The 15811-nt window shown below is 48.0% G+C and overlaps 5 protein-coding genes across 5 annotated transcripts; 4 read left to right on the plus strand and 1 right to left on the minus strand.

Moving 5' to 3' along the window:
- Positions 1 to 10: 10 nt before the first annotated feature.
- Positions 11 to 6917, plus strand: N7479_010841 (type I polyketide synthase; the record flags this gene model as incomplete). Its single annotated transcript, XM_057258532.1, has 6 exons — positions 11 to 708; positions 779 to 2756; positions 2841 to 3005; positions 3067 to 5646; positions 5705 to 6025; positions 6087 to 6917. The coding sequence occupies 6 exons, from the start codon at positions 11 to 13 to the stop codon at positions 6915 to 6917; spliced, it is 6573 nt and encodes a 2190-aa protein (XP_057105990.1).
- Positions 6918 to 7759: 842 nt separating this feature from the next.
- On the plus strand, positions 7760 to 8808 carry N7479_010842 (intradiol ring-cleavage dioxygenase; the record flags this gene model as incomplete). Its single annotated transcript, XM_057258533.1, has 3 exons — positions 7760 to 8381; positions 8468 to 8574; positions 8641 to 8808. The coding sequence occupies 3 exons, from the start codon at positions 7760 to 7762 to the stop codon at positions 8806 to 8808; spliced, it is 897 nt and encodes a 298-aa protein (XP_057105991.1).
- A 715-nt stretch (positions 8809 to 9523) lies between these two features.
- N7479_010843 (putative hexokinase) lies at positions 9524 to 11158 on the minus strand (the record flags this gene model as incomplete). The annotated part of the gene is made up of 1 exon (XM_057258534.1): positions 9524 to 11158. The coding sequence occupies one exon, from the start codon at positions 11156 to 11158 to the stop codon at positions 9524 to 9526; it is 1635 nt and encodes a 544-aa protein (XP_057105992.1).
- A 1376-nt stretch (positions 11159 to 12534) lies between these two features.
- N7479_010844 (uncharacterized protein) lies at positions 12535 to 12903 on the plus strand (the record flags this gene model as incomplete). The annotated part of the gene is made up of 3 exons (XM_057258535.1): positions 12535 to 12551; positions 12623 to 12716; positions 12799 to 12903. The coding sequence occupies 3 exons, from the start codon at positions 12535 to 12537 to the stop codon at positions 12901 to 12903; spliced, it is 216 nt and encodes a 71-aa protein (XP_057105993.1).
- Positions 12904 to 13589: 686 nt separating this feature from the next.
- Positions 13590 to 14312, plus strand: N7479_010845 (uncharacterized protein; the record flags this gene model as incomplete). Its single annotated transcript, XM_057258536.1, has 1 exon — positions 13590 to 14312. One exon carries the CDS (start codon positions 13590 to 13592, stop codon positions 14310 to 14312), a length of 723 nt encoding a protein of 240 aa, XP_057105994.1.
- Between the last annotated feature and the right edge of the window lie 1499 nt (positions 14313 to 15811).

The raw sequence follows: 15811 nt of genomic DNA on the forward strand, positions 1-15811 counted from the left end.
ACGGGCAAACATGAATGGTGCTGATTCTGAAGGTGCGCCTCATGGCGAACAGGCTACTCCCCAGCCTATCGCCATAATCGGGTATTCCTGTCGGCTGCCGGGGCAAGTCACATCTCCCAGTGACCTATGGGAACTATGCACTCGAGCCCGAAGTGGCTGGTCACCCATACCAAAAGACCGTTTCTCCCTCGAAGCATTCCGCCACCCTAACCCGTCCAAAGTTGGTTCCTTCAACCCCAAGGGAGGCTATTTCCTCGACGAGGACATTGCACGCTTTGATGCTCCTTTCTTCAATCTCACCGTTCAAGAAGCTACGTCCATGGACCCCCAACAGCGCTTAATACTAGAGTGCACGTATGAAGCCTTGGAGAGTGCTGGAATTCCTAAAGAGAATCTTGCCCGTCGGAACGTGGGTGTTTTTGCCGGTGGAAATTTCTCTGATTATGAGCTCAATAACCTCCGTGATATCGAGACTATCCCCATGCACCAAGCCACCGGCTGTGCGGCCTCACTGCAATCCAACCGTATCTCATACTTCTTTGATCTACGAGGGCCTAGCATCACAGTGGACACGGCTTGTTCTTCTTCGCTTGTTGCACTACACTATGCAGTGCAGAGCTTGCGAAGCGGGGAGTCCGAGGAAGCGCTCGTTGCTGGTTGTCATCTAAACCTTGTGCCAGATATTTGGGTCTCTATGTCCATGTCACAGTAAGTATTTCCGTGCTCTCCAAGGCAAGCAGCTCGGAACCATATCACCTAACTGTCTGGAACCATATAGATTGTTTAATGATGAGGGCAAAATATTCTCTTTCGATGAGAGAGCCACATCTGGTTTCGCGCGAGGCGAGGGCTCGGGCGTTGTAATTCTGAAGCCCCTAGACGCCGCATTGCGAGATAAAGATCCCGTCCGAGCTATCATTGTACATTCAGGAGTCAATCAAGATGGGCGAACAAAGGGAATTACGCTACCAAATGGTCAGGCCCAGGAAGATCTAATACAACGAGTCTACAAAGAGGCCAATCTCAACCCGGACGAATGCGGGTTTGTAGAAATGCATGGCACTGGAACAAAGGCCGGCGATCCTATCGAAGCTGCAGCAGTCCATGCGGCACTTGGAAAGAATCGGACTCCAAGAAACCCGCTTTATATCGGATCAGTCAAATCTAACGTTGGGCATCTGGAGGGTGCCAGCGGTATAATTTCCATCATCAAAGCAGCCATGATGCTTGATAGAGAGTTAATGCTTCCAAATGCTGAGTTTAAGAAAGCAAACCCTAATATTCCCATGAGCGAGTGGAATATGAAAGTGTTAACAACGACGCGGCCCTGGCCTCCTCGCAAGAAATACCTTAGTGTGTCCAACTACGGGTTTGGGGGAACCAATGCACATGTCGTTCTTGAAAAAGCACCACTAGCATCCAAAGCCCCAGATGAGGCTGTTGAGGATGTTGAGGTGGACCCTAAACGTAAACTGTTTTTGATCTCTGCCAATGACAAAGAGTCTCTACGAACTAGGATCAACGAATTCAGTATCTACTTCGAACAACATCCCGAAGTTTTTGAAAAGGTTCTGTTCGGCAACTTTGCTTATACTTTAGGCAACAAGATGTCCCAACTCTCATACCGTGTTGGTGTGTCAGCTACTTCGCTAGATGACCTTGGGATCCGTCTTGCTCAACTGAAGATCAACCCATCCCGGGTTCTAGGCGCTCCGATAGTTTCGTTTGTCTTCACTGGTCAAGGGGCGCAATGGGCACAGATGGGCATTCCTCTTATGCATGAATACCCGGTCTACGAGCTGGCCATAAAACGAGCTGATCAATGCCTACGAGATCTCGGAGCTGAGTTTTCCCTTATTGAAGAGTTAGAAAAGGACGCCACCACCTCTGAGATTGACTCCCCTCATCTGAGTCAACCAGCCTGCACAGCACTTCAAATTGCACTAGTTGACCTCCTGAAATCTTGGGGGATCCGCCCTGCTTCAGTCGTTGGCCACAGTTCTGGAGAAATTAGTGCAGCCTATGCTGCAGGGATGTATGACTTGGAGGGAGCTATGGCTCTGGCTTACTGGCGCGGGAAAATGACCTCTTTGCTCAAATCCTCATTCCCGTTCCTCAAGGGTACCATGATTGCTATTGGAACTAGTCGCGAGACTGTTCAGCTTATATTGAAAACCCTATCTGGATACGCTACCGTTGCTTGCGTGAACAGTCCTTCCAGCGTGACCGTATCGGGGGACGTGTCCGCAATTAATGAACTGGAAAAAGTTCTCGAAGACAATAAACTTTTCAATAGAAGATTGAAGATTGACGTTGCCTACCATTCCAACCACATGGAGAAGGTTGCTGACGCTTACCTTGCTGCGATTAAGACCATCCAGCACTCCACATCGGCAACGGCCTCGTTCTTTTCTTCTGTCTTTGGACGCTTCGCGGAACCTCCTGAGCTTGGTCCAGAATACTGGATTACCAACCTGAGATCGCCGGTGTTGTTCTCTGACACTCTTGGCAAGATTGTGTCGGAAGATGAAACACGACCCAACCTTCTTGTTGAAATTGGTCCACACTCTACAATGAAGGGCCCTATCATGGATACTCTAAAGAGCTTGGGTCCCAATGTCTCTAAAATTGGATATATACCGACCATTCTTCGTAAAGTTGATGCAGCCGAGTCGGTCTTGAATACCGCTGCTGCTGCCTACGTGCGAGGCGCTACACTCAATATGACAGCAGTGAACTTCCCCAAGACTGGTGCGGTAAATCGTTGGTTCTTGAGTAATTTGCCTCGCTACCCTTGGCAACATGGGACTCGGTACTGGCACGTTAACCGTATCTCGCAGAAACATACGTTTAGAGATCGTGCTAGGAACGATATATTGGGAGTATTGGCAAATTACTCAAATGATCTGGAGCCAACGTGGCGAAACATTATCCGCTTAGATGAGATTCCCTATCTCCGAGACCACAAGATGCAGGGGATGGCCGTTTACCCACTGGCAGGCTATGTAAGTTTACTGAATAATCCATGATACCTTAGCGAAATTATGTTTACTGACTGTTCAATAGTTGGTAATGGCAATTGAGGCCGCTCGACGACGTGCGGAGCAATCTGGCATGCAAATCTCTCAATTTGAACTGAGGGAGGTCATTGTGGGCTCGGCACTTGTGCTCAATGATGACACAGATGCAGAGACCACCCTTACTCTCCGTCCCTACGCTGAAGGCACGCGGGGGTCATCCGATCTCTGGGATGAGTTCCGTGTCTGCTCATGGACCGCAAAACGAGGATGGACAGAGCACTGTACTGGTCAGGTGCGAGTTCGCTCCGATCCAAAACAGCAGGCGGCTGCGATTTCGAGCCCATTTAATACTGAAATCACCCACACGAAAGCTCAAATTGCCCGCATTCAGAAGTCAGCTACTAATTACCTCGATATGCCCCACATGTACCAAGTTCTAAGTGATCTGGGAGCTGGATATGGTCCTATATTTCAGGATATTGATAACTGCTACGCAAGCCCTAACCACTCGTTTGGCGATCTGCATGTTAGGGATACTCGCAGTGTCATGCCGAAGGGATTTGAGCCTCCCTTAACTGTCCACCCATCATTCCTCGATGGACTGCTACATTTTGCTTGGCCTCTCCTTGGCCAAGGCTTGGGCCGAATGGATCTAGACACACTTTACATGCCGACAATGATCAAACGTATAACGATCGGTCTCAACGTCCCAACCACAGCTGGTGAATATGTTAAAGCTTACTGTAGTGGCAGCCCCAGTTTACCTTTCCCCGAACCTACCAAGTTTGACCTTTTTGCTATCCAAGAGGGGTCTACAAAGCCCGTCATTACAATAGACGGTCTGGTAATGACTCCTCTCAGAAATCCAAATTTTCATCGAGAAGCCATTCGAAAACTGTGCTATAAGGTTGATTGGCATCCCTTAGCCGAGGTTGATAGCGCCATTGAAGGAGATATTCAAGATGGAATTGGCCCTGCGGAATCTAATGGCCACACTTCAACTCACGGGAACACGAATTCAGATGGAAATCCAGGGAAGAAAGGCAACTCGCACACAAACGGTATTGCAAATGTTATCAAACCTAAGCAGGATCTAATCATCTCCTACTTTGGCGAAGCTGATGGTATTGCTGATAAATTGAGTATTGCACTTTCTAACGCATCTGGATGGAATATTTCCGTCCAAATCTTTGGTGAAATGGACTTCTCTCAAAAGCAACTTGTTTTACTTCAGACTGGAGCTGACTCTCTGCGATACCTCACCGAAGGTGTATTTGAGGAACTCAAGATGGCACTGCTAAAAGCTCAGACTGTGCTCTGGGTCTACCGGACTGATTCTCCTGATGCTCAAATGACAGTGGGTTTGACTCGCACCTTACGCTCGGAGACCTTGGCTAAGATAGCTACTCTCGGATTGGCTCCCGAGGATATCGAATATCCCGAGAAGCCTATTCAGGTAGCCATGAGTGCTGTATGGCCTACTGACGGGGCCGAACCTTCAAAGGATTTTGAGTTCAAGACTCAAGGCTCTGAGATCTTTGTCCAACGCATAGTGGAAGATGATGCTGCCAATACTTTTGTCCACAATGAAATCCACGACATGACGATCTCTACCCAACCATTCAGCCAGCCCGGGCGGCGCTTCAAGATTCAGATCGGCAATCCCGGCGCTCTCGATACTCTCTACTTTGTAGACGACAATCCCCCACCACTAGGTGATGACCAGATTGAGTTTCAAGTCAAAGCAAGCGGTCTCAACTTCAAAGACATTGTGGTCTCAATGGGCCAGCTTGCACAGTCCTATATTGGAATTGAATGTAGCGGCATTGTTTCCAGTATAGGATCAAATGTGAAGAAGTTCAGGGTTGGCCAAAGAGTCATGGCTATGCCAGAGGGCTGTTTCTCAACCTACGCACGATGCTCTGCTACAAGCGCTGCAGAAATACCAGCCGACATGTCATTTGAGGTTGCAGCCACAGTTCCAGTTGTGTTCTGTACTGCATACTACGCTCTATTTGACCTAGGTCAGTTGCAAGCTGGCGAACGGGTTTTAATACACGCCGGTGCTGGTGGTGTCGGTCAAGCCGCCATAATGCTAGCACAAATGAATGGCGCAGACATATTTGTTACAGTCGGATACCTTGACAAGAAGCAGTTCTTAATGACCCAATATAGTATTCCCGAAAACCGCATCTTCTATAGTCGCGATTCATCTTTTGCTCGCGATATCCGGAGAGCCACTGGTGGGGTTGGCGTGGACGTCGTCGTCAACTCTCTAGCAGGCGATCTTTTGCGCGAGACTTGGGAGTGTCTTGCGCCGTTCGGGCGATTTGTCGAGATTGGCAAGGCTGATATTACGAAAAACACTCGTCTTGACATGCAGCCTTTTGAGCACAACGTCACGTTTTCGTCGGTTGATCTCGCCAAGGTTGGCAAGTTCAGACCGCAGCTGATGAAGCGCCTCCTGGGTGATGTTTGTCGGTTGATTGGCGAGGGATCGGTGCATCCCATCCTACCACTTTCGATTTATCGAATTTCCGATATCGAGAAGGCATTCCGTACTCTACAGATCGGTAAGAATATGGGTAAAATTGTGGTGGTTCCCCATGACGGTGACCAAGTCAAGGTAAACAAAAGCACATTACCCGCAATTAAATATTCAGATCTAATCGTTCAATTTTTAGGCTGTGAACCACAAGACTAGTCCTTATCTCCTACGACCTGATGCATCCTACATTTTGGTTGGTGGTACTGGAGGTTTAGGCCGAAGCATAGCCAAGTGGATGTCTTCAAAGGGCGCAAAGAACATTGTTCTTGTGTCTCGCCGAGCCGCGATTAATGAAAAAGTTCAAGTTTTGATTGACAATTTAGCTCCGCTAGGAGTGCGGATTGTCGTCAAGGCTTGCGATGTCAGCAGCCAGAAGTCTGTTGAGGCTTTGATTCACAAAGAAATGAAAGACCTCCCCCCTATACGTGGTGTTATTCACGGTACTATGGTGCTCCGTGTAAGTTTTATACCACAGGGACTTATTTACAATACTATTTCCAATTACTGACCTTACTTAGGACATGCTCTTCGAAAACATGTCTCTTGAAGACTTCACAGCCGTAGCATGCAATAAAGTTGAAGGAGCTTGGAATCTGCATAACGCGCTGATTAATGCCCCACTGGATTTCTTTATTGCCCTCTCATCGGTGGCCGGGATTATCGGCAATCGTGGACAAGCAGCTTACTCTGCAGCAAATGTATTCTTGGATGGATTCATAGAATATCGCAAATCACTTGGTCTTCCAGGAACAACAATCGACCTAGCTGCAGTCAGCGATGTCGGCTACCTAGCCGATATCGATGCCCAGCGCCGCCAGGAAGTAATGAAGAATATCGGCGGCCAGACCATTGACGAGTCAGAAGTCCTGGCGCTGATAGCAGCCGCTCTGACGGGTGATCTTGACCAGTCCTGCTCTGGGCAGTGTATCACAGGTCTGCGACTGGATTCGCTCGAGAACAACTTCTGGGTCCAGGATGGAAAGTTCAGCGTGCTATATGAGGCTGCTAAGAACACTTTGGGAAGCAGCTCACAGCGCAATGGCCCATCGGTGCCGCTGCAGGTCACTTTGTCGGCTGCGTCATCTAGAGAGGAGGCCTTGAAAGTGTGCTACGAGGCGCTGGCCGCCAAGTTAGCACAGGTGCTTGTTCTCTCCTTGGAGGATATGGATCCCTCGATTACAGTGGCTTCGTTAGGTCTTGACTCGCTGGTGGCTATTGAGATCCGCAACTGGATTGCCCGTGAGGCCAATGCCAATGTGCAGGTTCTGGAGTTGTTGTCCAGTGGCAGTTTGATGGCCTTGGCTGAAATTATCCTCAACAAATCTCAGGCCTACATTCGCACCGAGTAAGAGAATGATATCATGGAGATGGTTTGGCGGTATACGAGCCGTTATATTCTATGTACATCTTATATGTTGCGTCTTGACTATCTGCAGATTGTGTTTATTTGATACACTGGTTCTATTTCAACACTTTTAACATGTCCGTTTTCGTGTATAACGTATGCACAACAGCAAGTTCTTGGGAATGCCCTAGGAGAATGAAACAGAAGCCAATGAGGACCTGGGACTTGCAATTTACGACTTGATTGACGTGATACTTCTAGATTTAAACTTCAGTGCAGTCCCTGATTATCGGCGAGGTAAATATCCGAAGTTCCGTTTGTGCATTAGTGAAGCTGCCAAGAGACGAAGCCACACAATACCAGTGTCTTTGAATATACATCATCCGCCAATGGGGTTGAAATGATATGCAAAAAATCAATGATCGACACTTGGCTAGACTTATCTCCACATTTCAAGCAGCTCAGTCAGCGGGTTCACGGATGTAATCTATTTGCGTACTTGTACTTTTTGCATCATTGACCATGACCCAATAAGATTAAACTGGTTATGCTCATATCCTCTCTGATTGAACACTAGCTCTACTATGGATTCACGTAGGAGACCCCCACAGACACTTCAGGGTCCACACAATCCAAGATATCCGGGCCAATGATGGAACAGTTGATCTAAGGGACCAATATAAAATATCGCCAAGGCTTCAAATCCGCGTTGCTTACGCAAAAAGCACGGAAGCATCCGCATGCTTTGCAAGAAAAAGGCCCCCTCAGCAGTCCTCAAACACATATAAAGCCCAGCAAAGCACCGAGCATTCTGAAAACACCAATCCATACTCAAGTCTCTTAGCCATGCACCTTCCCAACATCCTCGCCGCGGCCGGACTGATAGCCTTGGCAGCCGGCCACGCTGGCCCTCATCCAGAGATTAGCAAGCGCGAGATAACAAGACGACACGACCTCTCCGCGCGGTGCGCCCCGCATGTAGCAAACTTCAACTCCAAGCGTATGAAGCGTAACCTCTCCAAGCGCTTCCCGGGCCCAGCAAACGCAACCTACCAAATCCAAACTGAAGCTCCGTACTACCAAACCATCCAGAATGACACATGTGTGCTCACCCCGGAAGTAACACAGGGGCCGTACATCTGGCCGCACTCGCAGACGCTACGCCAGGACATGACCGAGGACCAGCCTGGCATCCCGCTGTGGCTGGATGTCGGCGTACTGGACATGGAGACGTGCGCGCCGCTCGAGGGCGTACTGGTCGATTTTTGGCACTGCAATGCAACCGGTAGCTACTCTGCCTTCACAGGGTTGTCGCCTAACACGCCCTTCGAGGAGTTGCTGAAGCAGCTTAATGTTTCCGTTTCGGATATGTTCAGTGCTGATCTCCATACCGATAATACCACTTTCCTGCGAGGCATGTGGCCTACCGATAAGCACGGGGTGATGGAGATGAAGACGATTTTCCCTGGTGAGTGGTTTTCTAACGAGAAAGACTGTTTCTCCTTTGCTTCTCTGCCTCTTTGGAACGGACCTGGTGCTAATACCCCTTTTCAGGCTTCTATGTTGAGCGAGCAATCCATATCCATGTGCAGGTGCACACGGACTGGACGATCCGCGGTAACGGCACAATAGCGTACGGCAATACGATCAGCACGGGCCAGGTGTATTTCGATGAGTTGCTGTCGGAGGAGATCATGGCACTGGAGCCTTATGCTTCTCACACGTAGATTGACCGCGTGACCAATGCCAAGGATATGTTCTTCGACCAGAGTACCGAGAATGGGTACAATCCTGTTGTTTCGGTTGTTCCCATTGACGGTAAGGATGTCACCAAGGGTATGATCGGGTATATTACTATTGGCGTTGATAAGAATGGTCCTCAGACTGATTCGTGAATATGAAATTGGGGGTTCGGGGATCCTGACTTGAGTACAACGGATTCAGATGTTGGCATAGCTATATTTTGTATTATAGATATATGGTATACATGCTGAATAGAAAGCTACTTTGAGTAGCAGGAAGAGTTGTAGAGAACCAAACTGGAAGAATTGTCAGCGGTAATGGTATAATATGTGCTCCGTTCTGATTAGGTGTAGGTTTTGTAGGGCAATTGACAGGAGTATAATAGAGCCAGTTAATGACATGAGACAAAAATTATAGGTTTGATTCCACCCAGGGGTGGAGGAAGGAACAATGCACTAGCACAAGGAATAGATGAAAAGAATAGATAAATCGAATGTGCCTCCTTGAATTGAGAAAACGTAAAACCCGTTAATAAAAATGAGGCCCATGAAGAACGAGGCCGAACTCCAACAGAAAACCATGTTGATAGACCCATGTTGATTCCAAGAACCAGAAACTCCTTTTTGATGCTAAATGATTCGACTGATGAAAATAAGGGGGAAAACAAAGAGGAAAAACGCTCTCTCCACAACTCCCATCCGGGAATGCTCATGCAGATGAGAAAATATAAAAGCCCTGACGGAAACCAACCACATTTCATGAGTCGATCAACCGATGGGCATGGTAATAAGAAAATCACAACGAAAGAGACAGCTAGAGTTTTATGCTCAGCGCGGGGTTCGTGCATCACTCGTTTTAGCCAGCAATTTACAGCTGAGTGGATTTTTCAGCAACAGAGACAGCCACTGCGACTGCCGCGCCGAGAATGGCGCTTTCAGGCGCAGGGTTGAGGCGGATGGAGGCTCCGGTGCCTGGATACGTTTCCTCAGTCAACTGATCCAGATATTTCTGGCAGGCAGCGCGGAAGCCAGGATACTTGTTGATGACGGCACCGTCGCAAGCAATGGAGAGACTCCGATCTAGGTCTCCACTCTCAATGACGGTGATTGCGGGAGAGTCCTTATCGAGGGAGGTGGCGGTAGATGGAGGAGAGGGGAATTCAACCTCGTTACGGAGGCACCACATGCTGTGGATGGCTGTCGCCAGGTATCCAGCGGCACGGCGGGAGATTGCCTGAGAGATGCGGCGCAGGAACCGCAAATCTCCGACGGAGGGAGGGTTGTGGAAGGTATGATGCTTTTGCAGGAGGGCGGCGGAGGTGGACAGGGAGGCGGAAGAGTCCTCCTCAAGGCAGGCGACGATGCTTGTGTCGAAAGAATAGGGTTTGCGCATGGAGTCTGGTAGTTCGCCGCCGAATAGGCGGGCGGTCTCGGTTGCCTCGACGATGATCAGACGCGCAATCTCGCCCAAGTAGCGACCTGTGATCATGTACTCGAGCGGTTGGTAGTCGGGACGCAGATGGGTGCGGTTCAGTATATCATCCCACCGTGTCATAGGCAGCACGCCTCCACCAAACATACTCATCTCGGTGTTGATGAGCACGTGCTTGGCGTGGTCGAACCAACCCTCCGGACGGACTCCGAACTTGGACTTTCCAATCTCCTGAACCGGGAAGTGAATTGCCATGTTGGTACCGGTGCCCAGAATGAGAGACATGCGGGTCTTGGGATCGACATAGGCACGCGAGAGCAGAGCCGCCGAGCTGTCATTCAGGATAGCAGCCACCTCTACGTTCAAATTGCGCTTGCGGCATGACTCGATAAGGAGACCACCCAGCTCCTTGCCTACCGTGCCCTCAGAGGCCTTGAACCCCTTACCCATATGTATCACCAATCCGCTGCTGTGTGACGTCTGTTCAATGGGGAAAGACCAGGACAACCCCATCGCCAGAGGTACATCGCCACGCCCATAGTCTGTTCCAACTTCCTTTAGAATGGTTTCAATCTGCCCTGCCATCCAATCGAAAAACAGTGTCCCTTCCAGCATCTTGAGTTTTTCGTCAATGAATACAGATGACACCTTCAAGATGCGCACCTCCTCATCCCGGCCATTCAATTCAATCAAAGCTACGCGAAATGTCGATCCGCCCACGTCCAATGCCAGATAAGTGCCTTTTTCCGAGCCAGCGGGAAGCGTGGTATCATAGGATGGAAGCATGCAACAGGGGCTAGTCTGTAGACATTCCCGGAACTGTGCGCGGATCTTCTTGGACATATCAGCCATGTTGCGCGTGGACAGTGGCGTTGAACACGAAGTCTCCACTTCTTCGGCGAAGTCGTCGAGGCTCCGGCGTTTCGAAAGGGAGCTTTGGAAGGACTTGGGGCGGCGTCGCGAGTGGCCGCGGAAGAATGAGGGGAATAGGAACATGTTTTCGAGTGCGGCGACCACGTCATGGAACATCTGTTGCAATCGGTGTAGCACCTTGACCAGTGGGGCCGACATAGTCGGGGAAGGAAGATGGAGGATCGGCGAGATCGCAAGTCGGGGAGGGAGGGATCGAGGTTCACTATGTTGGAGTATAGAAGATCATGAAGCAAATAAGAGAAAAGAAGGAAGATATGAAGTTATAACCTTGGAATGAATGGGGGGGGGGCCAAGCTGATGTGACACTCCCACTGGAGTTGTGTTTGAGTGGATCGGTGGGAGTGTGGAAGCAATAATCCCCACCCGGAGAAAGTGAAAAGGAGAGAGAAGAAGAGAAGATGAAAAAGGAAAAGAAGGGTGTTGACCCTAATGGATCAACATTGGCCCATTCTTGTGTTGACAGTGTCACCGGGAGTGCAACTGTTTGGGAGAAGAAGCCCTTGCGGTGTCGCAATGGACAGGTGGGTATGGTACTGTAACGGTAATCTATATCGCCCATTTATTCCGATCTTCACTATGTTATGCATGTGATATAGATTGGATTTATATTTACTGTTGTAGAGTCGCATTGTTTTTTTCTAGAAAAATAGAGTCCAATCTCTCTTATACCAAATTTCATATCTACATTATGGAGTTTACGAAGTACATATATATCACACTTGTAACGGTAAGTGGAGTGGAGTTACATATGGCTATATTACTCTTATAGGGAGAATCTGGATACTCCATGAACATAATATAGCACTAATAGTATTAATAGCAATTACTTTGTAGATATAGATTAGAGTGAATTAGAATAGGCTATTCCAAATCATTCACAAATATAATACGGAGTACTCCGTACAGGCATTCCCAGTGTACCCCATACATACTCAATGAACCCCTTGAGTGCAACGGTGGTAGTCAGCCCAACTTGGGGGGGTTACATGTGGAACTTATTTTTCTACTTAACTCACCTCTCTTCTTTTTCTTTTATTTTCCCTTTGGAACACATCTCTCTCGCTTGTTCTCACCTTTTCTCATCTTGGCAAAATGAAATCTGAAACATTCATCCTATCCCGTCCAATACCCTAATCTGGCTACTCTACGTTGCAACGTATTTCCTGTATTTCTTGATATGCCTCCTCTTGTTATTTTTTGTTGTTTTTTGCCCCCATAGCTCCGTCAATATAATCTTACACTAGAACTGTAAAATCATAGTGCATCGGGTGTATCCATCTAGACTTTGCCCCTGTCACCCTCTCACAGCAGGTCACAGGGTGGTTGAGCCTCAATCAACCGCGTAGCGCTATCGACGGCCCCGGCGGTGTCAACCGCCTTGATTAATTACAATGATACCCCTTCAAAAGGATCGACCTTGGAACATTCCATCTTGTTTGAGATCTCCAAAATCCGACTTTACTGGTGATGTTCCAAAGCTGCCATGACATAATCCATGTTGCAAGCATCACATCATGTCTATCTATGTAAGGTAAATGCAAGAGGCAACCTAGCAATAGACAAGCTCAGTAACTCTTCGTGCCATCTTTAAGTCCCAACAAGACCATCAGTCGAGGTACAGGGCAAGCAAGGCAACGATATCATTGAAGGTAACTTCGTCCACATCAAGTTAAGAGGCGGGTCGCATCAGGGCAAGGTAGGATTCCTGCATCAATGGCAAATCTTTCGTCTGTGCTAGAGTCCTACCCGGCGGACGGCTCAAATTGACCCGTCAGCAGGCCGAAACGACCAAGGATCAAGCTAGTGCCCGACACAAAGGTGTGGTCAGCTACCCTAAGGGAAGTCCAACGTCAGCGAGGCAATGCTTCTCAATTTTTTTTTGAAGATCCTATCCATGTTTTCCCAGGTTGTTGGACTTGTATTCGTGACTAAACACCACAATTCCTGCATGGATGTTGCGTTGTAGGTCATCTATGCCGATCAGCATGGCCATCAAATCGCTTATCCAACCACCCTAAAAAAGCAAAATCAACTGATATTTGAGTGACTAGGAATAGTAAAAAGAATAACCCTCGCATATTTGATGCACTAAATGTGAGGATTGGAGGATTTCTTGATAGTTCAGGACCCCTAGAACAATTCTGAGGTCCTGCGAATCTATAGTCAATGTTCTATAGGCTACATACTAATTCAACATAGCTTCTTTTTAGCGCTTGTCAACAATATCTTTGTGCGTATCTTTTCTTTGACCTTAAAAATTATTGCAGTCATACATGTCTCCCGTATACCCTTTATGTCGCAAGACAATGTTGTCTAGAGTATCTCCCCGTCCTTTGTCGGCCTTTCAGCTCCCACTAGTGACATCTGATTTCCATTGTTGAATCTCTTCTCTTTTGCGATAAAATATTAGACTTGACATATTTCTGGCCTAGCTATATACCCAAAAAAATGTATCCCAAGGATGAATTAGTCCATCATTCCATCTTCTTTCCCATCCTACGTCCAGCGGCAAATTCTGACCCCAAACCCTAGAAGAACAGTATTTCAATAAACCCTTCACCAATTGCCCATGGTTGACATCATTGCTACCCAATCGCCAGGGGAGCAGCCCCCGGTATTGAAGTACGATAATCTTCAAACAACAGGGGCCCTGAGGGCTTCATGGATAAGGGATCCCAACCAAAACTGTCCAATTACCCCATCACAGCTTACAATGCAAAACATGGTAGACGCGGGATGGGGAATCCGGCACGAAAAACGCAACTTTCCACCAGACCAAATCTACGAAGAAGTCGTCGAACTAGGGCTTTCTGGAGAAAAGCTCTACCGCAAGATTGTAGTATGGAAGCCCGGAGTATCGCGCGGACTATTCTGGGTAAATGACTACATGTTACAAACAGGGCCAGGCGTAATTTTTGCCATAGATAGCTTCCGGCCTGACTCAACATATTGGGCGCAAATCGCGCAGGCGGTTTATCAAGATGAGCACCCTATCGAGGATCTGAAGTATGTCTTCCAGTGTAATATCATTAACCCCGAGACTATGCTGTTCGTGCAGAAGCGCCTCTATGTCGCGGCAAATGATCTTGGCTGGCCAGATGATAGACTGCATGCCTGGGAGGAGAATACGGCTGAGTATCAGGCTCTGCTGGGTACGAGACTTGCCAAAGGTGTGGCGTATTTGATTCTAGGGGCTTTCCCTCGAGGAACACGACGCATTGCAAGGATCGTGACTTGGGGAGACCGTTATATTCCCTACCTACAGATGCGATTTGATATTGAGAGAGTTTGAGGTTTGGTAGGCTTATATGTATTGGCTTGTTGCGACGACTTTCTTATTTTTGGCATGGGTGGTTCATACGAAGAAAAATCATACATAGCAATGGATTATACCTTTGTATTGAATTCAAATGGATCTTCTATTGTGGGAACTATCCATGGATGTTCAAGCTTACTGTAGTACTAGGTGCCAACAGACAGCGTTATGTGAGCCCTGGCCACTACCTAACAGTGTAACCGATGAGGTGTTTCTGTAGCGTGTGCTTGGCCATTCAATATACTTTTTGGAACAAACCTTGGTGCCTGTGGCTATACGAAGACTGAAAGTTCGTTTTCGGGCGAAGTGACGGACGGCCTTATACCAAGCAAAGACAAACTTGACTATACCTATATCTTGAATAGCTAGAGTAAGGTGGAAGTGAATTAAGAGCAAACTAGACTATGGTTTTATGGCTCTAAACTACATAGTCATTGCTCGCTTACTTGGCACGAGAATGATTTGCCTTTAATGTTTTGGTTCCACCGAGTGATGATTTTACCAGCCATTGTTATACAATATAGTAGAAAGTGACTTGAAATGAGGAAGATATTCCTCCATACTAAGAACTAAGGGCTAGCTGAAGATGGAATGAGAGGGCTGGGTGACTTGTGGGTAGTCGCCACGTAATGGCTAGTAGTGAGGCTGGGTAGCCACATGTAGTCAGTGACAGCCATGATCGCTTTGGTAGAATATGAGAATCCAGTCTCGACTGGTAGCACAAGATAACGTCACGTCGAAAATATTCGTGGATGGTGGATGGTACTGACGGATCTCCAGGTGAAGCGACAAGCACTGGTGTATATTGTTCGCAGCGGGGTGTTGTAGCCATAGTCTGTGCGGAGGGGCAGTGAGATTGTGCTTGGGTCGCTCTCCATAAAGTTCCAGGCTGGTTGCCCCTTCAGATTTGAATTCACTTGGGTTGGAGCCAGATGACGTCATGAGCCGTGGCTGTCATCCATAAGCGGCCCTTGATATTCAAAGTCCAGGCGCTTGTTAGCTTCATTTGTGTGTCAGTCGATGGTCGCTTCGTAATCATCTTCATCACCAGGGAGGTAGGCCAGATCGGTGGTTTGCAGAATTCCAGTCGCGATATAGGAGTACTCGAAGCCAATCCACTTGCGCGGTGGACTGGTATGCCTGATTTAGTGCAGGCACTGGTCTTTGTGCTTCTTGGATCTCGTTTCAGAGGCAGCATTCCCTTCTCCACCTGCTTCGCTCGCTCGGATTGTCCGTCATAAGAGACTCCTGGACAATAGCAGAGCAGAGACTTTGGACTCTGCTACTGCGATTATGACATATAAATAAAACTATCGGGCGGAGACAACCGGGGCCAGCGGAATGGTGCGTTGTTCATGATGGCAATGTTTGCCTTCGTTTCTGGGGAGAAATCACTTGCCCAGTCGCCGACGAAGACATACTGTCTCGTTGTAAGTGTCGATAAACCTAGAGTTCTGGTATAGATCTCTCATATG

This window comes from Penicillium vulpinum (genome assembly GCF_028829585.1).
Source record: "Penicillium vulpinum strain IBT 29486 chromosome Unknown utg000004l_segment0_segment0, whole genome shotgun sequence".
Taxonomy (NCBI): Eukaryota; Fungi; Ascomycota; class Eurotiomycetes; order Eurotiales; family Aspergillaceae; genus Penicillium; species Penicillium vulpinum.